Source organism: Hakea prostrata, chromosome 3 (genome assembly GCF_041222555.1).
Source record: "Hakea prostrata isolate BN-2017 chromosome 3, UWA_Hpros_2, whole genome shotgun sequence".
Taxonomy (NCBI): Eukaryota; Viridiplantae; Streptophyta; class Magnoliopsida; order Proteales; family Proteaceae; genus Hakea; species Hakea prostrata.
In genome coordinates, this window is record NC_142602.1 from 51,168,638 (window position 1) to 51,190,519 (window position 21,882).

The 21,882-nt window shown below is 39.7% G+C and overlaps 1 protein-coding gene across 2 annotated transcripts in view; it reads right to left on the minus strand.

Moving 5' to 3' along the window:
• Positions 1–20,230, minus strand: part of LOC149022428 (sugar transport protein 14-like) — a 28,045-nt gene extending 7,815 nt beyond the window's left edge. Inside the window, exons 1-2 of one of the 2 annotated variants that reach the window (XM_089150542.1) lie at positions 19,961–20,230; positions 19,622–19,851 (exon numbers count right to left, since the gene is read on the minus strand). In XM_089150542.1, coding sequence (XP_089006668.1) covers positions 19,622–19,763 — 142 coding nt within the window. In that variant the 5' untranslated portion in view covers positions 19,764–19,851; positions 19,961–20,230. Of the gene's footprint in view, positions 1–19,621 lie in introns of both variants that reach the window. The other variant, XM_089150543.1, reaches the window with a different exon arrangement.
• Positions 20,231–21,882: the final 1,652 nt, after the last annotated feature.

Consider the following 21,882-nt stretch of genomic DNA (forward strand, 5'->3'; position numbering starts at 1 on the left):
CAAGCATCTTGAGCTAGAGAAGGATCGAATGTTGGCTGATGCCCCTCAAACTGAGGTACTTGCTGCTGAAGCTAGCACTAGTAAGGGTGCAGGCTTCAAGCACAAGAGAGAGAAAGCTCAACCTCAGCTGTCCAAGCAATAGAATGGCCCCAAGCGTTCAAGGGGGAGTAGAGCTGGCAAGAAGAAATCACCTTTGATTTGCTTCATGTACCGAAAGCCTGGTCATTTTGTTCATGATTGCACTGAGCAGGAGGTATGTACTGTGTGTTATACCTCATCTTGTTATGTAACAAGTTCTACTATGCTTGCTGAACTAAATCCTTTGTGGATTGTTGATTCAGGTGCGACAGAACACAAAACAAGGGAATGCTCGAGCTTCGTGGAATACCGTCATATTCCAAGAGGAAGCAGGAGAATAACGATGGGGAATAACTCAAGTGTGGAGGTTCATGGCATAGGCACATGCAAATTAGTTTTGCAAGGTGGTCGGACACTGTTACTTCATGATGTGTTGTATGCTCCAAACATTTGGCGGAATCTTGTTTCTGTTATTTATCTTTTGAGACATGGTTTTAGAGTTGTATTTGAAAACAATTCTTTGGTTTTGTATCTAGGTGATAAAGTTTATGGTTATGGTTTTTTTTATAATGGTTTTATTGTATTGGATATAATTGATAACTTATCTAATCCTAGTAATGCTTTTGTTTGCCAAAATATTGTGTGTATTGATTCTAATTTGTGGCATGCTAGACTAGGACATATTGGCTTAGATAGGATGAACAGGTTGGCAATAGAAGGTCTCTTAAGCCAAGGTTCACTATTTGATTTTCCAACCTGTGAGTCATGTCTAGTAGGAAAAGCAACTAGAAAACCATTTAAAAAGGCTTTGAGTCTCTTCCTTTAGAACTTATCCATTCAGATGTGTATGGACCCATGAATGTGCATACTAGAAAAGGACAGCCTTATTTCATCACATTCATAAATGACTATACACGGTATGGTCACATTTATCTAATTTCTTATAAGTCAAAAGCTCTATAATGTTTTAAGAAATTCATGAGTTTAGTTGAGAATCAATTAGATAAAAATATTAAAACTCTTAGAACGGATAGAGGTAGAGAGTATCTCTTCGATATGTTCAAAGAGTTGTGTGATAAAAAAAGGGATATCTAGACAACTTACTATTCCAGGGACTCCACAGCAAAATGGGGTTGCTGAGAGGAGGAATAGAACCTTGCTAAACATGGTGAGATGCTTTGTTGACTGCAGTCTATATCCTTAACAGAGTTCTAACCAAATCGGTTCCTTCCACACCATGTGAGTTGTGGGACCGGAAGGAGCCAGATTTGAGTTACTTTCGCACATGGGGATGTGCAGCATATGTTCACTCTACTTCTCACCAATATGGAAAGCTTGGACCCAGAGGAAGAAAGTGTATCTTTGTGAGATATTCTGAACCCTCAAAGGGCCATGTCTTCATTGGACTAGATAAGAGTGAGAGGAGAACGAAACTTAGAGTCTAGGGATGCAACATTTTTGGAGAATGATTTTCCATCTCTTTTAGGAGTTAACAAAGAATCATCGGAATTCTTTGAAATACAAGATAGTGGTCTTGTCACTCCAGGGATTCAAATTCTGGATAATGAACCTGGGGTTCATCCAAAAGATTCTAGTGGGAGTGGGAGTGCAAATGTGATAGCTACCTCAGAGGGTGAGCAATTTGACATTTACTTACGCCGTAGTGGGCGCGGGCTAGTTCCATGTCGACATTTCGACATAGAAGATAAAGCCTACATGGTAACTCCTGAAGAGATCGACTGTGAGATGACTTCATTCGATGAGTATGAACCGAAGAGCGTGCAGGAAGTTCTTGCAGGGTCAAGCTCAAAGGAATGGTTGAAAGCATAAAGGAAGAGTTGTAGTCGATGAAAGTTAATCATGTCTGAGACTTGGTTGACTTACCGTCAGGCCGAAAGGCAATTGGGAATACGTGGGTTCTCAAGATCAAAAGAAAGGCGGATGGATCTATTAAGAGATTCAAGGCTCGTTTAGTGGCTAAGGGCTACACCCAACGAGAGGGTGTTGATTGTGAGGAAACGTTTTCCCCTGTGGTTAGGTTTGCCTCAATCCGCCTCATAATAGCCATTGTTGCTCAGTTGGACTTGAAGCTTTATCAGATGGATGTAAAAACAGATTTTCTGATTGGAGAACTTAAGGAAGAGATCTATATGGATCAACCTCAAGGCTTTGAAGCTAATGGACTTGAGCGCAAAGTGTGCAAGCTTAAGAAGTCCATATAAGGCTTAAAGCAAGCATCTAGACAGTGGAATGTGCGCTTCCACCAACCTATGATGGAAAATGGTTTTTCTATGCTTGAGGAAGACCATTGTGTTTACACCAAGAGATCTGATGGTAATATGTTATTCTGACATAGTACGTAGATGACATACTTATGGCTAGCAATAGCAAGGAGCTATTGGAAACCATTAAGAAATTGTTGTCCTCCGTATTTGATATGAAGGACATGAGTTAAGCAAGCTATGTGCTTGGTGTCAAGATTGTCAGAAATAGGCAAAAGAGATTACTGGGTTTATCTCGGGAGACCTATATTGACAATGTCTTGACGAGATACCAGATGCACAACTGCAAACCAATTGATACTCCAGTGGAGAAGGGTTTGCATTTGAGCCTTGATATGGGTCCTAAGACTCCAGAGGAGAAAACCAACATGGAAAGAGTTCCATATTCCAGTGCAATGGGTAGCCTTATGTACACTATGATGTGTACTAGGCCGGATATTTGTTATGCAGTGGGTTTGGTTAGTCGGTACCAATCAAACCCAAGCATAGAGCACTGAAAAGTAGTCAAGAGGATATTGAGATATCTCAGAGGAACGAGTAACTACATGTTGTGTTACCAATGATCGAATTTGCGGTTAGTTGGCTATAGCGATGCCGACTGGGCTGTAGACATTGATGAGCATAAATCAACCTCTGGATATGCTTTCTTACTGAATAGCGGGGCCATTTCGTGGTGTAGCAAGAAGCAAACTTGTATATCCCTCTCGACCATGGAAGTAGAGTATGTGGCATGCTCTGCTGTGGTTCAAAAGGCTGTTTGGTTGAGGAAATTCCTTCGACATACTGGAATTGTGATGACATCCAAAGAGGTTGCCCTTGTCTACTATGATAGTACAGCAGCTTTTAGCTATGTCAAGGACCCCAAGTATCATGGGAAGACTAAACATATATAGTTAAGATATCACTTTGTTAGAGACATTATATCAAGGAAGAAAGTTGTACTTAAGCACATATCTACTAGTCAGATGGTAGGTAACCCTCTTACCAAACCTATAGCCAAAGATGTTTTTATTTCGCATGTAAAATCTTTGGGCTTGCGTAGATTGTGACTTACTTTTGTACTGAAACTTTCTTATTATTGAGTAATATGAGTTCATTCCAGCATTTATTTTATTCACTTTCTGTGTGATTGTGTTCTTCTAGTATAAAACAAGATATGTCAATAGGCAAGGGAATGGTTCACTCACACGAGCATTCGCCTCTGGCGCTTTGGAGGCGAGCAGAGATGAGACGGATTGTGAATGACTTTGTGTAGGTCAATTCATAATCATGATGTCACCTTGATTTGGAATCAATGTGAGTTTCTCTATTGTGAAGAGAATCGACATGAATGTTCCCACTATTCATGTTGCCTATAGGAGCCAGGTGCGAGTACTTTATGTGGTGCTAGGGTGGCGACAATAAAGAAACTCGGGTTAGGCGCAAGAGGTTGCGACTAGACTAAGACTTGTATGGTGTTGAGATAGACATACGTTCTATTGTATATAGAATGCTCCACCATAGCACGTATATCATACTATGTGTGCTTAGCGATCATTGAAAGTGAGAGGATGGATCCCTACTCCTTTCATTGTGTGAGTCCTAGACCTTATGGTCCATTAGTGTTCTTAGTGACTTTCAACGACATCATGAAACGAAGGGTTGATGTGGCTACTTTGGGGTGTTACCTATGGTCATGATTAATTTGACCTAAAGGGGCACTACCGGTAAAGGAATCAATCCTAAGTGTAGTGATGGTCTGGGGCAAAAGGAAAGGTTTGATTCAACTGCACCCTAAAAATGTTTGTTGGTGCCAACTGTATGTATTACAGTAGTGAACATTTTAAGGACAAGAAGGTGATCTCTCAGAGGGATCGAGATACCTTTAGTTTGGTGAGTTTGAATAAACCTAGGACACTGTGGTATACAGTATACTAATGCTTATTTGATATGTTTCTTTGAGTGATGTGTCATTCTGGCCTTCTTGGAAGGTTTCTAGTTTGGGGCTCACACGTGCAAGTATATCACCAGTCGCACAACCCATTTTGCCAGTATGACTTGTGGATGTTAGTGTCTGGGACACAAGTGATTTGTGTATCTGGGATAAATAGCAAAGAGATCAATATATGTATATCTGGGATATACATGTGTGTCTGGGACAAAGAGGGTCTATGTATCTAGGATACATAGCAGAGAGATTGAATGTGTATATTTGAGATATACATTTGTGTCTGGGACACACTGTGAAAGAGAGACTAACACTTGCCCTTGTGCAAGTGGAAGACGTTTGGATTTTATAATTATTAATTTAATTATATTCCCAAGGGCAATATTGGAAACTTAGTATTAGAGCAATTACAAAATATAGGTTATATATTTGTAACCACCGCATCACTTGAGAGTACGAAATAGTGAGTGATTCGTGCGTGAGTTTTCCAGAAAAGAGGCGGCTCCCATCTTTCTCTCTCCCTCTCTCCTAGAAACGCAGGAAAGGAGTTCCTTGCTTTAGATCTCCTGACATCCTTTCCACACGGCATTTGGGTTGTGGAACTTGTTCCCTTTCCTAGTGATTGTGGAATCATCCCGATGGAACTTTGGTGGAGGAACGAGGACGTGGATCCAGTTTACTTCCACTGCAAATACTCTATATTTTAGGAAAGCGATCCAAGTAAGGATCTTTCCCCTATGAATTATGGAATTGAAAATTATATGGAGTATTACCTACAAAATCTATAGACGCATGTAAGTTTTTGGGGTTGGAGATCTCTATTGTTGTTAAGGATACTCAGCACAAAACCCTAGCCACCATTCCCTCTTAAGCATAGATAGCTAGAAGGAGACCTACTGCATCTCAAACACAGTCATTTAGGAGTCCTACTACATCTCAAACACAGTCATGCAAAGCCCTAATGATCACCTCTCACCATGACTTATAAAATCCTAGCGGCTAGTGTTAAACCTAAACTCTGTAAGAGTTACAACAGAAGATAATATAATGTAATTTGAACTCTACAAGGGTTAATCATAAAAGTCTTATAAGATTAAAGAACAAGGACTCTAGGGGTGAGCGAATCTTTATATAGGCATTGTACTACAAGCCAAACGAATAAGAAATTACATCTCTACACTCCCATGGACACACATCCAACCAGACCAGTAAACTTGTGTCTTCCTCTTCTTCTTCTTCTCCTTCTTCTAATCGTCATTCCTCCTAACCATAATTCACAGGTTTCTTATACAGCATCAGAGCTTTAGGCCTTTTTTTTCTTTCTTTTTCTTCTTCTTCTTCTTCTTCTCTAGAATTAAGGTTCGTTTGGTCAGTGTATGTGTACTTCAACTACATCCTCAGGGATTAGTTTTATAACTATTTAAATATACGACAAGCCTTCGCCCATAGCCCTAATTAAAGAGATTCGAATTCTTGACCCCATACTATGAGGCATTGGTCTTTGCCAATAGGGCCAATCCTTGGGGTTCCCTTCTCAATTTTCTATACGTCTAGCTATTCGAGACCAAGGTTTAAAGTATCCCACGATACCATACGATACTAGCCGATACGTATCCATATTTGATCCAACCGATACGATACATCTCTATATGTGTCTCCATTGAATTACATTAAAATACATTAGCCAGAGGGATACAATACTCGATACAGGACGATACGTCTCTTAAAATCACCTAACCGATACGATACTTGTTGGTAATATTCCAATTAAACAACAACACAACAATAAGCCTTGTCCCAACTAAATGGGGTCGGCTACATGGATTCTTGCCCTCCAATCAGTTCTGTTCGAGGCCATGCTAGATACAAGGCCTAAGCTATACATATCCTTTCTCACCACTTCTCCTAAGGTTATCTTAGGTCTACCCCTAGCTCTTCTAGTTCCTTCAATATGAATTATATCACTTCTCCGTACAGGACCATTTATAGGTCTCCGTTGAACGTGGCCGTGCCACCTCAAACGACTTTCTCTAAGCTTATCACTTATGGGAGCAACTCCCAGCCCAACTCTAATATGATCGTTTCTTATCTTATCCATCCTAGTTTTGTCACTCATCCATCTTAGCATCCTCATTTCTGCTACACTGAGTTTATCTATATGATTCTTTTTAACAGCCCAACACTCTGCACCGTACATCATAGCTGGTCGAACAACGGTCCTATAAAATTTTCAATTAGTCCAATTAGTTCAATTCAATTAATTGATGGGGGAAATATCTTTACCTAGATTCGCTTTCCCTATTATGAAGTATTCGCAGTGGAAGTAAATCTGGATCCACGTTCTCGTTCCACCACCAAATCTCTACCGGGATGATTCCACAATCACAAGGAAAGGGAAGTATTTCCACAACCCAAATGCCGTGTGGAAAGAAGATGGAAGAATGCTCTAAGGCAAAGGAAGGAAACCTCCACTAGGTTTCTCCTTCCTGCATTTCTTGGAGAGAGGGAGAGAGAGAGATGGGAAACGCCGTTTCTGGAAAACTTACGTAATGCAATCACTCTAAATTATGCGATGGTTACCAAAATATATAACCCTATTTTGTAACCGCCCTAATAGTGAGTTTCCAAATTTGCCCTTGGACATTTAATTTATTAATTATATTAATAAATTCCAACAATACTCGATACCGATACTTTAAACCTTGTTCGAGACTACCTATCTGCTCTAGTGATCTCAACTAGTGCTGCTGCTCGAGACCTAAGGATTTTATGATATTGTTGATGGATCTTCCAAGTGCCCACCTCTAGCATCCCTGCATCCAGCTCTTCTACAACTACTGGCACTGTTGCATCTACTGCAGCTATCTCCAAGGTTTAAACTATCGGTATCGAGTATCGTATCGGTCAGGTGATTTTAAGAGACGTATCGTTCTGTATCGAGTATTGTATCCCTCTGGCTAATGTATTTTAATGTGATTCAATGGAGACACGTATCGAGATGTATCGTATCGGTTGGATCAAATATGAATACGTATCGGCTAGTATTGTATGGTAGTGGGATACTTTAAACCTTGGCTATCCCTAATCTGGCTTACCAGAGGTGGATTTGCCAAAATTAGTTGCCCATATGCTAGCTCATTGCATCTTTAACCGAATCAGTTCATACTCAAATTATAGGATGTAAGGCTTCAAGGGACGTCTGGCTACAACTTAAATGTCTCTTCTCAACGTTCTGCTACTGCTCATATAAATGCAGCTATGTCTGCAATTACAAAATATTAGACAAGGCAACTGTAGCGTTCTTGTTGCCTATGTTGAGCTTTGTGGTATGTCACTTACCCAGGAAATCAGATTGAAGGATGACGAAGCCTACCTTGATTCATCTCAGCCGATGGTGAGCATGGTCAACACACAGTCCACTGCTTCCACTGGTGGCCGTCCTCAATGCACCTCTCACTTCCACGGAGGTTGATCCAACAATAGAGGCAAGTCCTCTCGTGGAAGGTTTACTTCTAATCAACCTTACTGGTTCTGCTCAGCCATCATCACGTGTTTCTAGTGGCTATAACCAGCATAATTCAATGGATCACTGTCAAATATGCAATCAGCACGGACACAAAGCACTGGACTGTTATCAGCAGTTTCATCATGTTTTCCAAGGTACTCTTGGTCCTTCTCCTTAATTTTCTATTGTACCCCTGATTCCGGAGCTACAAACCACATTACCAATGCTCTTGAGAACCTTTATGTTGCTCAGCCTAAAACTGAATCAGATCAGATTCACGTTGGTAATGGCATGGGGCTGCCTGTTGCTCATATTGGCAATATCTCTATTTGCACGCCTTTATCTTCATCACATTTTTTCATAAGGTTCTTCATGTGCCAACTATTCAAAAGAACTTGTTATCTGTTTATCAGTTTACTTGTAATTACAATGCCATGTTTGAGTTTCATTCTGATGTGTTTTATGTGAAAGATAGTACAATGGAGAATTGTCTCTTTAGGGCTGCAGTAAGAATGGTTTATATTAGCTTTGCTTGGCTGATTCATGTTCTCCCCAAGCGTTGCTTGGTGAACGTTCATCGGTATCTCATTGGTACTCTAAAATTGGGCCATCTTGCATTTAAATATGTTCATTGTTTGATTTCCAATTTTCTTTTACTAGTTACATAAAAAAGAACCCATTTATTTGCAGTGCATGTCAACAAGGGAAAAGTCATTAGTTTCCTTCTCGTAGTTCAGATTCTATTTAAAGCAAATTGCACCGACACCCCAAAACGAAAGCCTTAAAGCACTGACACCCCCACTTTATGTTTAAAAAACACAAAGACCCAAAAATGAATTTTTATTGGATATATTTGTCCAATTTATCACTGAAAACAGTTCAGATACTGTTTATTATAGGGATATTTTTGGAATTAAAAGAAAATAAACACTGATTAACTTTTTTCAGTGATAAAATTGGACAAATAAATCCAATAAAAATTCAATTTTGGGTCTTTGTGTTTTTTAAATATAAAGTGGGGTGTCAATGCTTTAAAGCCTCCATTTTGGGGTGCCGGTGCAATTTGCTCTCCTGTTTATGATGGACCTTTGATTTAATTTTTTTTTGGATGTGTGGAGTTCCTCTCGAATTAACTATGTTGACAATTTTTGCTATTATGTGATCTTTCTTGATAATTTTATCAAATTTATTTGGTTCTATCCGATGCATTCAAAATTTGATGTTTTGGGAGTTTTTATAAGTTTTAAGTTGCTAGTTGAGAACTTATTTTCTCGACGAATAAAATGATTTCGTAGTGATTGGGATGGAGAATTTTGAATGTTTCAACTTTTCTTACTACAAGGATTGTCGATCACCTCCCTTTGCCCTTGTACACATGAGCACAATGGGGATGTAGAGCATCGCCATAGACATTGTTGAGATGGGGATTTCTCCTTTAATCTATCCATCTCGCGCTAAAAAGTTTTAGAATCGTGCCTTTGAGACTGCAATACTCTTAATTAATTAACTTCCTACAAAAATTTAGGTGATTTGTCTCCTCTTTAGAAGCTTTTTAGGGTTCAACCTAATTATGAAACTTAAAGAATTTTTGGGTGTGCCTATTATCCATGTCTTTGCCCTTACACTAAGAATAAACCAGAGCTTCCTTTTGGGCTGCATATATTCCTGCTTATAGCTCCCACCACCGTGGCATTGGATGCTTTGATTCACGCCATGTTGTCTTTGATGAGTAACACTTCCCTTTCATGGTGGGTTTTCCTAGTAAGACCCCTTCCTCATCACAAACCCTACCCTCTCTCCTTGGCCCATCTCGAGTTTTACCTCCACCTAGGGCTCCCATTTCCTCTCCTTTAATAGTTGTATCCTCCACGTCAGCCTACACCCACTCTGAGCTCCTCCTCTAGTGAGTTCGTTCCATCCATACTACTATCTATGGTCCATTCAACCTCTCTCATATATATATATATATATAAACCACCCCCTCCCTCTCAGTGCAGCTTCTCCTATCAATTTTTATCCTATGATGACCAGTCTAAGGCTGGCCCTTCTCTCCCTATAGCTCTACTCACCTCCACCACCTCCATTGACCTAGCCCACATTGAACCATGTTCCTTCAACATTGCAAATAATTACTGTCACTAGCGTAAGGCTATGAATGAAAAATTTACAGCCTCCATACAGAAAGGAACTTGGTCCCTCCAATTTAGAATGGAAGGCCTGTGGTTCTATTAAAAGATACAAGGCCAGGTTAGTTATAAGGGCTTCAATCAACAGAAAGATTTAGATTATAATGAAACTTCTAGTCCTATTGCACAACCTACCACTATTCGACTAGTAATTAGATTGGTCTATCAGACAATTGGATAATCAAAATGCATTTCCTCATGATTTTCTTAATGAAACTATTTATATGAAGCAGTCGCCAAGGTTTATTGACCATTAACATCTAGATTGCGTCTATAAGTTTCATTAATCTTTGTATAGTCTTAAACAAGCTACTTGTGCTTGGTTTGACCAAATCAACTCTTTTCTTCTTGAATATAGTTTTTCAAGCTCTAAACTAGGCACATGTCTTTTTTTTATCATGGAACAATGGCACTATGTATATACTTGTCTATGTTAATGATTCATTCTAACTGGCAGTTGAGATTCCATTCTCACTCAATTTCTAACCAAGATTGGATGTGTAATTGCCTTGAAAGATCTAGGCCGCACTATTTTCTTCGTAGGTCAGTTTCTAGGTTTTTGACTGTATGCATCTCTCTCAATGCAAGTTGATGCGTCCAAAATCTGCTCAGCCCTTAGATCTCCTGAGAATTACCTGCAAAAAAAGAAACGTCAGATGTGGCCCGACCGCTGGGATCGGGAGTCTACCTCCGAAAGCTAAGTCAGTTGATGAACTTAATCACAAACGGCTCTGTTGGATCACAGAGCTAAGGAATGAATAACGAGAATACGATTCAGATTGTATGTATCTCTGTATGTGTGTTCGTCCATCCTCTACCTTGAGGGTAGGTGATGTCTTATATAGAGTGTACCTTCGAATCTCCTTCGTTGGATGTATTTGAGCCTTCTTCGGATAGTCGTTGGATCTTAACAGATAGATCCGTTGAGTGATAGATCTCTACGAGGTTGGACTAGTAGATGACTCCTTTGATAATACGATCGTTATATGGTAGTTATCCATATAATAGCGATAAGTGTTAGCCGCCGAATACTGCTAGCCGCCTTTGGTTGATTAGCCTAATCCGATCGTATCGGATTAGGGCGCGCTTGTGACTGAGTTAGTTTTCTTCCTCAGCAAGCTATCTCCTGGACCCGGCTCGCTCGAAGCGGAGTCGATTCCTTTCGTCCCGACCGGAGTCGAGGGTCGAACCAAGATTGAACCAGGTTCGGTTATATTATCACGAGCCCCCCCCCCCTCGAACCATCCACATATACTTCCCATACGGTCGGAATAGTGGGTTCGGCAATTTCCTCCATCGGCGCAGTAGTCTCTACTACGAAATCGGTCAGTGCTTAAGCTTTAATTGTCGTTCGAGGCTTAAAGCTTACTTGGAATTCACTAAGTTTAACCGACCAAGCTAGCATCCTTCAAGACAAATCAGGTTTATGAAGAAATTTACAAAGGGGAAAAGTAGTAAATACCTCGATTGGATGAGCCTGAAAGTATGGCCGTAGTTTTCTAGTTGCTATCATAAGAGCCAGAGCCTGCTTCTCGATCTGAGAATACTGTATCTCTGCATCGAGTAGTACGTGGCTGACATAATAGATTGGCCACTGTTTTTTGTCTTTTTCCCGAACGAGGATTGCGCTTACCGCCGAAAGAGATGCTGCCAAATACAGCTATAAAATTTCTCCCTTCTCAGGTCGGGACAATAGCGATGGTCTTCCCAATGTCTCCTTCAGGTCTTCGAAAGCTTTCTGACATTCTTCAATCCACTTTGCCTCCTTATTGCCCCTTAAATCCTTGAGTGCCTTGAAAAAAGGTAGACATTTTTCTCCTGACTGTGAGATGAAACGGTTCAACGCGGCTACTCTCCCCGTTAAGCATTGCACATCTCGAACAGTTTTGGGGGCTTCCATATCAATCAAAGCTTGTATTTTGGCTGGGTTAGCCTCAATACCCCTTTGTGATACCATAAAGCCCAAAAATTTGCCCAATGAAACTCCGAAGGCACACTTCTCCGGATTAAGTTTCATTTGGTATTTTCGCAGTACTAAAAATACCTCTGTTAAATCTTCAATATGCTTTGTTCTCGCAGTGCTTTTTACCAGCATATCGTCAACGTATGCTTCCACGTTCTTCCTGATCAAGTTTTTAAAGATTTTGTTGACGGCTCTCTGATAAGTAGCCCCTGCATTCTTCAGGCCGAACGGCATGACTTTATAATAAAAGCTTTCACGATCAGTCATGAAAGCCGTAAACTTTTCGTCCTTCTGGTTCATAAGGATTTGGTTATATCCTGGGTATGCATCCATGAAACTCAATGTTTCATATCCTGCTGTTGCATCTATCAATAGATCAATTTTGGGCAACGGGTAGCAATCTTTAGGGCAAGCCTTGTTGAGATCTGTGTAATCTGTACACATTCTCCACTTTCCATTTTTCCTTTTGACCATTACCACGTTGGCCAACCAGATTGGACATTCAATTGGTTCAATGAAACCAGAGTTCTTCAGTTTCTCAACTTCGCCCCGAACGACTTCGTACTTTTCTGTGGAGAAATTTCTCCTCTTCTGAATAACTGGTTTCACTTTTGGATCTATCCAAAGTTTGTGCTCTGCAACTTGCCGATCAATTCCGGGTATGTCATCCGCAGACCACGCTAACACATCACTATTCTGTTGAAGAAAAGACTTCAACTCCTCTTTGAATTCTCCCAGCTGCTCAGACCCAATATAAGTAACTCTTTTTTCATCATCGGGATACAACTGGATTTGTTCCAGTTTTTCTCTTGGCAAGGGCCTTTGCATTTCTGCTTCGTCCCGATCATCTCGTACCTCAATTGGTAGCGCTGTCACCTTTCTTGGGCCCTCCTTATCTTTTAAATATGCAACATAACATTGCCAAGAAATTCTCTGGTTAGATGAAACTTGACCGATCCCCATTTCTGTCGGGAATTTTATTTTCAGGTGCTTCGTTGAAACGATAGCACCTAACTTTGATAAGGATGGTCTCCCGAGGATGACGTTATAAGCCGGGAGCTCTTGAACCACTAAGAAATTTACCCGAATGGTAGCCTCCTTGGGGAAGCTTCCAATTGATAGGTCCAATTGTACTAATCCTTCTGCTATTGCAGACGATCCTGCAAACCCATATAGATGCGTGGATGACGGCTCCATCAAGTCTTCATCCACTTTAAGCTTTTGATAAGCATCATAAGATAAAATGCCTGCAGTAGACCCAGTGTCAATCAACACCCTGTGTACTTCACGGCGTGCAACCTCTACCTTGATGACTATGGCATCATCACAAGGTAAACAGACGCCTCTTTCATCTTCTTCGCCAAAGGTGATCGAACCCTCACCATTCGGCTTTTTACTCTTTTGCGTTTCTCCGGTCCCAACGAACTTGGATTTTGCTTTCAGCTTCCGGAGTGACTCAGGTTCGGGACCTCCAAAAATTGTTAGGATTGTGACCAAGTAGTATCGATCACCTCCTTATCTTTCTTAGATTTAGGAGCCTCCGTCGGTTGGTTTGGGCTAACTAAACGGTCCCTTTTGTTACTTGCGTCTCGCGGTTCCTTTCGTTTTCTTCTGACGAAATTGGACAAGTGTCCTTGAGATATTAATCTCTCAATATCTGCTTTTAGATGTCTGCAATCATTGGTATAGTGACAGTAATCCTTGTGAAAACGGCAATACCTTTCTCGATCCTGCTCCCCAGGCTTGGTGGGAAGCTTTGGAGGCCACTTCAAGATATTCTGTTTCTTGTGAATATTTAAAATATCAGCCTGAGGAGTATTTAGTGGAGTATACTCACTTTTACCGGGAGATCTTTGCCGCCATGCTTGATGAGGCTTTTCGACTCGATCGCCAACATTCTGCTTCGGCTTCTACTTGTTCTCAGGAGCCTTCTGTTCTTTTGTAGAGGCTTTATTGTCCCCCTGGCATGCGTCTAGGATCTCCGTGAACTCTCCCTGCTTTTGGCATCTTGTGTACCAGTTCAGCATAAGTGGTAGGCATATCTTGAAGCAATAACTCCAAGAGTCGTCGGTTAGTGAGTCCAGTGAACAAAGCAGTTTTAACTATTTGCTCATCTAGATTCTCTATCTCCATTGTAACCCTGTTGAATCTTTTCATGTATTCCCGAATCGATTCATTTTTCCCTTGTCTAATAGTAAACAAGGTCTCCTCGGTCTTTTTTATTTGGATTCCACTCTGGAATCGTCCTATGAATTTGCGCCCAATTCGTCAAAATCCACGATCTTTCCCGAAGGGAGATTCGAGAACCATTTTTGTGCTGCTCCGGTCAAGGACGAATCGAAGACCCTACAAAGGATTTCATTAGCATTACCTGCGACTGCCATAGTCTGCTGATAATAACTGATGTGGGCTGTGGGGTCTCCCGAACCATCGAACGTGGAAAAAGTTGGCAAACGGAAATTATGAGGAAACTGATATTCGGCTATGGGGCCGGCAAATGGAGTTTTTCGAATAACCAAATAGATATCATCGGTTATTCTCCCTCTCGCCAATTGTCCGAGCTTTTGATTGATATTGGCCAATTCTTAACCAATATGTTCTAACCGATCTCCAATGATGCGATCATTCTCTCAAGCAACACGATCATTATCTCGAGCAACGCGTCTGATAGTCGGTGAGTGAGTGCGTACTCCCGCAACCAACCTTGTATTTGAATCGATCGTACTTCCTTGTGGTCCGTCGAACCGATCGTCTTGCCTAGGGAGATCTCCAGTTCTCCTAGATTCTCTTTCTCGCAATCGGTCGCCTTCCCAGAAATTTTGACTGACATTCTGCTCATCGATCAGTCTTTGATTCCGCTGTAATGCACGCCTTTTTGCATCACGATGATCGGGTGCTTATGGTATCACCACTTGTCTGGTCAGTACACGGAGTGCCTGACTTATCTCCAACATCTGGAGTTTCAGTTGATCCAGTTGATACTGGAGTGGATCTGGAGGATTATTACCCCCTTGACCACCATCTACTTCAAGGGGTCGACTTCCCTGTGGAATATCCGGATTGTTCACTCTGGGAATTTGGACGCCAGCTTCTCGCTGGGCCGCAGCTGCTGCTACTGCTGGCGCTGATCTAGTTACCATAGCTTTTTGAAACGTTTCCCACAGACGGCGCCAAATGATGCGTCCAAAATCTGCTCAGCCCTTAGATCTTCTGAGAATGACCTGCAAAAACGAACGTCAGATGTGGCCCGACCGCTGGGATCGGGAGTCCACCTCTGAAGGCTAAGTCAGTTGATGAACTTAATCACAAACGGCTCTGTTGGATCACAGAGCTAAGGAATGAATAACGAGAATATGATTCAGATTGTATGTATCTGTGTATGTGTGTTCGTCCATCCTCTACCTTGAGGGTAGGTGATGTCTTATATAGAGTGTACCTTTAAATCTCCTTCGTTGGATGTATTTGAGCCTTCTTCGGATAGTCGTTGGATCTTAACAGATAGATCCGTTGAGTGATAGATCTCTACTAGGTTGGACTAGTAGATGACTCCTTGATAATACGATCGTTTTATGGTAGTTATTCAGATAATAGCGATGACTGGCAGCCGCCGAATACTGCTAGCCACCTTTAGGTTGATTAGCCTATTCCGATCGTATCGGATTAGGGCGCGCTTGTGACTGAGTTAGTTTTCTTCCTCAGCAAGCTATCTCCTGGACCCGGCTCACTTGGAAGCGAGTTGATTCCTTTCGTCCCGACCAGATCGAGGATTGAACCAAGATTAAACCAGGTTTGGTTATATTTTCTCCATATCACAAGTATATACAAGATTTACTTATCAAAGCAAATATGGCTGATTGTAAGCATGTGACAACTTCAATTTTCACCAGTGCTCAATTGAGTAAATTTTCTAGTGAGCTTACGTTTGATTCTACATTCTACTGCAGTATAGGTGGGGTTCTCTAATATGCTATTTCGACTTATTTTGATATTCAATTTGTTGTTAACAAAGATTGTTGGTTCATACACAATCCCGCTTTTGGATCATTGGTCTATTATGTAGATAATTTTACGTTACTTAAAAAGGAACTTCTTTTGATAGTTCTAAAATGACCTTATTATGCAGACTGGAGCTGGATGTTCAAATGACTGTCAATCTATAAGGGGATATGCAAATTTTCTTGTTGTAATTTGGTCTCATAGAGTTATCGAAAATAGGCAACTACTTGCTTTAGCACGGAATCTAAATATTGTGTCATAACCAACATTGCTGCAGAGCTTACTTCGTTGCAATCTATTCAACTTCCATAAAAAAGAGTTAAGAAACAACAAAGGTTACAATTTAGCTATAAGAAAAGGAAATCCCCCAATAGTTGATTCTATATGGATAATTCGTAGAATGACTTGTATAACCCTATCATATAATCAATTTTTGTCAAACAAAACAAGATCTAATCGGTCAACGTTAGAATAATTATTGATTGGAATTTAGAAGGATAATGAAAATATTTTAATTGCTACCAAAAGAAAAGAAAAGAAAATATTTTAATTCAGTTCGATTTAAGTTGAACCAATTGGTTTGGGAAGAAAATGGGTATCCCTTAAATCATAGGAATAGGCAACAAACTTTAAAAGAGAATCTTTAGTCATCATGTGGAATAGAAGACAACTAGTTGTCCAAATCCTTTATCCCTTAAGGTAAAAGGCTATGTTTTTCTTACACTTTACATCACATATTAAGAAGGAAGCACACTTGGGGTCCCGCATCTAACTTATCTTATCAAATTTCAAAGGTGGACCACCCTCTGAAAGGTGTGAAAGGAGTATAGACATTTACTTTGACTGATAGAGAATCTCGACACAACTAATTCATGCCACTTGCAATATGAATGGGGAAAAAATGAAAACTTGCAAGAAATAGCTAACAAAATGATGAATGACTTTGCCCACACAAAAATCAAGAAAAGCAACGAAAACAAAAAAAGCAAATAGGCATGAAAAACCGTAAAAGATTGCTTCAATGACTATAAGTCTATAAAATCTTGTAATTGTAATTACAGTGGAAAAGTGTCACCTATCATAGTCTAGAATGCATTAAAAAAACACTCATGCGACAACAAATGAAGATTCAAAATTTTGATGGAAAAAAAAGAAGATTCAAAATCTGATCATATAAATTTTTTAAACGTATATTTCATGAGTTCGATTTTCTTCGTTTTTTTTTCTTTTTCTTTTTTGTTTTTGAGTAGAAGAAATTGCGCGATTTCTTATCAGCCAAAGAAAGGATAAGGTCAAACAAGATGACATAAGCTAGACCTAATCCTCCTGTGCCAAAGATCTTAATAAAGATAAGATTAGAACATCTAATTTATTTATTCTGGTAAGATTAATATTTGCTTTGAGGGTTTGAAATGCGCTCAAGTGAGTATGAGTCACGAGACCCGTGCTTAATGCTTCAGAAGATACAACTCTGATGACCAAGGAGAGTGCGTCACTAATGGTCCACATTAATTATCAAGTTGAGCTGCTTATCGAGAAGATAAATAAAAAATAAAAAAGATATGGACGATCCAAAGTCATAAGAGGCAGCTTTGACTGATAAAATACAGGTCAGCGACACCGATAAATTAGTTCTGTGAGAAGTTACTGACAAAAACAATAAAAAATAAAAAATGTATGGAAACCAGAGATTTTTTTAAGTATATCACTGAACTCTTTTCCTCTCAAAAGAAGTTATTAAATGTATATATCCTTTAAAAAATAATAATAATAATAAATGTATATATCAAAATGCTTGAAATGGACCGAAAAAGTGGTATGAAAAATAGCTCTTTGTAGAACATACGTGACATAATGATCCTAACTATGAAGGCCTCTTGAGGCCAACCCCAGTCCAACACTTGTTTGTAAACCCCTTTCCAGTTATTTTGTGCTTCACTTAAAAATTAAGAACCCATTGGACAACCCACCAAAGTGTTTTTTTCTATTTCAAGAAACACTAAAAACAATTTTGAGTGTTCACAGTAACAGAAACACTTTTATAGGTGTTTGATAAAACTTGAATCTAGAAGTAGAAGCAATATCAAGCGTTTTGTCACAATAACCGGAGATAGAAAAGATGAAGAATAGGGGCTCCTTTTGCAAAAACATTGGTTAGGATTTCACTAGAGATAAATAAGATGAAGGTGAAACTTAGGTCGCTAGAAATAAAGAAGATGAAGAATCGAACAATCCTGATTGTTATTGTTGAAGAAACAACAAATTGAAGAGTTCTTTAACATTATGAGAAAGTTTTAGCATGGTTTTTATATTTAGAACGTACAATTCTATGAATACACCTCTCTAAAGTTATTTTACTTAGACCCAATGTGCTCAACTTTTTCTTTGAGAAATAGACGCAACAATGAATTGTAGTTGCTTCAAAAGTTTTTCTCGACGAAGAAATTTTTGTAGCTTTCAAATTTATGCTACAAAAATTCAAAAAGATAAATAAATAAATAACAATTTTATCAAATGGATTTCAACCAATTTGTTTCTCGAAACAAGAAACACCAAAACTGTTTTTTAGTTAGTTATCAAACAAGTTCTAGAATTTTCATATTGTGAGTTCAATTGAAAAATATCCCCATAATAGGTTTACCAAACACCCAGTTCCAAACAAAGAATGATCTCTTAGAGAATATAGCTCAATGCATTGACTAATTAGTTTTGTGACATTATAGAAACCAAAGATTGTGGAAGTATGTCAGAGAACAACTTTTGCATTCTAGTATTCTTGGAGAACGGATGAATCAATGATAGGTGCATACTAACATGATTTGAACAAAGCGATATAAAATGGTGAAGAAAAGAATAGTTTACAAAACATGTAAGACATACTTTTTCAAAGGATTAAGAATTTGAGACCACCCTCACCCCAACCTTTGTTCAGAAACCCTCTCTAGGTTACTCTCCCATTTCGTATCCTTACTGAAAATTGGAATTTTCGTATTATAGGCTTAGTTGAGAAATATCTCTATAACAGTTTATTAAATGTCTATTTTCAAACAAAGAATGATCTCTTAATGGTAAAAACAATTTTACACAATAACTTGTCTCTGAAAACTATACGATCTCCCGGATTCAGTTATTTAGAAATGTTTTTAAATTTTTTGAGAAAGTGAGGGGACTAATCTACTGAATGGGTTCAGGCACTCCTCGATTATTATCACTTTCTTGGCTTCTAGAGCACTTTTTGACTATTGGGTAGGGGACACGAAGGGATACCCCACTTGCCCAAATTTTGTCTACCATATTCAATTTGTTCATGTGGGGTTGCTTGACTTAGATTCCTCTCTACCAAAAGAAAGACTTAGATATTCCTTCCTTTTTCACTTCCGACTAACTCGGCGCTAAAACAGCATGAGTTACTTATACAAGACGAGCCAGATTCTTCAAAAGTCGAACTTTCAGAGGAGAAAGAAGAATTCTTTTTTTGGCCAAAGGAGAAACAAGAATTCAGAAGTAGGAAAGAAGTCACCAAAAGATATTCACTAACTTGCCTAGAAAAGCCTAAAATCAGACCAACCCACCGGGGATTTCTCATCATAACGATATGACATATAACCCAGATCACAAACTGCTAATTATAACCAGAGAAAGAAGATAAAACAATTAATTAAGATCATGAAGTGAGAATCTTACCTGAAACACCAAGATCATACCCGAAAAGAGAACCACCAAGTGCAGCAACGCAGCAAGCGAAGACAAAAGCCTTTGTGATTCTATACTCATAGAGATGAGCCCTTTTTGCAGCTTCCGGATCAGCAAATCCACCACCCGCCATTGATGATTTCAGTAGTCACAGAAAATTAGCGAAAGGAGAAACTATTTCCCTCAGGAAAAGAAAGAGGAATGTAATGGTTACAACCCATCTGTAGAAGAAAAATATCAAAGCGAGCAAGAAATGCATGTATAGATGTGGATTAGCTGTCAATTAGTTTGACACTGAAAGGTCATAAGTAAGAGATTATCTTCACTTACAAGAAAAGCTCAAAGGATCTGAAGCTGTAATAGATCAGGAAAGACTTGAAGAGACCGAACTGGAGGAGTGGTGACTGGGGGAGATTGGAGAAAAAAGAATAATTTATGAGGAAAAAAAATGGAAAATCTTATCTTAAAAGATGAAAAGAAGAACTCTACAACTAAATCCTCCTTAAACGGTTTTCTGTCGGATTTCTGGGTTTAAACCCCGTTCAGTCTTCTCACTAAAAAACGTTGTCTTTGAACAACAGGAGTTCAAGAAGGTTATCCATCCACATCATCAAGATTTGCAATTTTGGAGTAAAAGGGTATTTATAGAATCTCTCTTTATTATTTGGGAAAAGTGATAGCAGAACCGCTATGAAAATACATTGGCAAGACATTCTGGATTGTCAACCCTTGATGTTACTGGATCTAATCTCTGACGTTGAGTTCTTTCTATCTAATTTATGGAATTAGTTGTGTAAGTCACATATCCTCTTTTTCGTTTACTGCTTAAAACTTCCCATCCCGCTCATTATGACTGCCTCCGAGGGAGTTAGACAGAAGGGATTAAGTAAGACCTGTAAGCAGATTGGATTTGGTATTCGAATCCGATTAGCAAAATTGCTATCCATATCTAAATCTAAATCCGATAGTGATGCATCCAAAATCTGCTCAGCCTTTAGATCCTTGGAGATTGACCGGCAAAACGGTGTTAGATGTGGCCCGACCGTAGGGTCAGGAGGCCACTGCTGAAGGCTAAGTTAGTAATGGAACTAATCACAAAGCTCTGGTGATTTGTAGAGCTTGAATTGAATATAATCATGGAGGGAAACGATTCAGATACCTCTGTTGGGTGTAAGGCTTTAATTTATATAGGATTTACCTCCCTTCCTTGACCGTTGGATTCGTTAGTGCCTTCTCTTGGTAGCTGTTCGATCTTAGGGTTTTACCCTTCTTTTGGTGGCTTATGGCAATTACCTTTATAAGCACGATCACGCATCTCGTACTAATGGTGGTTACCTATTACGACTCAGTCACAGATCCCGAATTCGTCAGGATCACATTTACTTCTATAACCGCAACATTCCTTCCTCCTTACGTAACTGCCTGGTTCAATTTCTAGACCGGTCTTTACCATGATCACCTTGTCCCGACCGGTGTACACGACCCGACTGTGATTAAACCCGGTTTAATTTTGCCCTCATCATGAGCCCCCCAAGTTGAGTGATCGGGAGAAGCCCCCAAGACCGATCGCTTGGCTTGCTTTTCTCGATCTCAATCATTAAAGTAAAGTTGAAACGTCTTTTCATTTCCGAAACATAGCATTTATTGTTTCTTGCGCCTCTGTACAACGGTACGCTCTCGAGCCGCCTGATCTTTTTGTTATTTGTGCTACGTGCGCCATGTGGTCATTGGGAGATGTTGTCATCATTACTGTAAAATCCAGCTCTAAGCTTAACCCGGAAACCCTGTTATTGTAGGTCCGAAGACTTGAAGTGAAGGAAAGAAGGCAACTATGGGCCATCTCTGTGGAAGACATGGTGTTTGACCAGAACCCATGGAAGTTGATGATGGTGTTCCATACTTTGAGGCTTGTTCAGAACTAGAAAGGAAATTGCAGCTTGTTGAAGATGAGTCTAGTTGTTGAACTTGAAGTATAGTTAGACATGATTCGAAGGCATTCTTCTATACTAGGTAAGCCATATGTTGTATTGGGAAAAGCTCATTAGGTTTGGACTTGAGTTGGACCTTCAATTCCCTGTGTTTGGCCTTACTGACTGGCTTGGTGGACTAGGTGGTCGATTGGGCCAATTGACCAACAGAGCCAAAAATCCGAGAAAATCCTCTGTTTAGGGTTTTTCGCTTTCTATTTAAGTGAACTGCATATTTCTAAGTATCCTTTGCCTCCAAAACTCTCAGAGAATGTGGGAAGACTC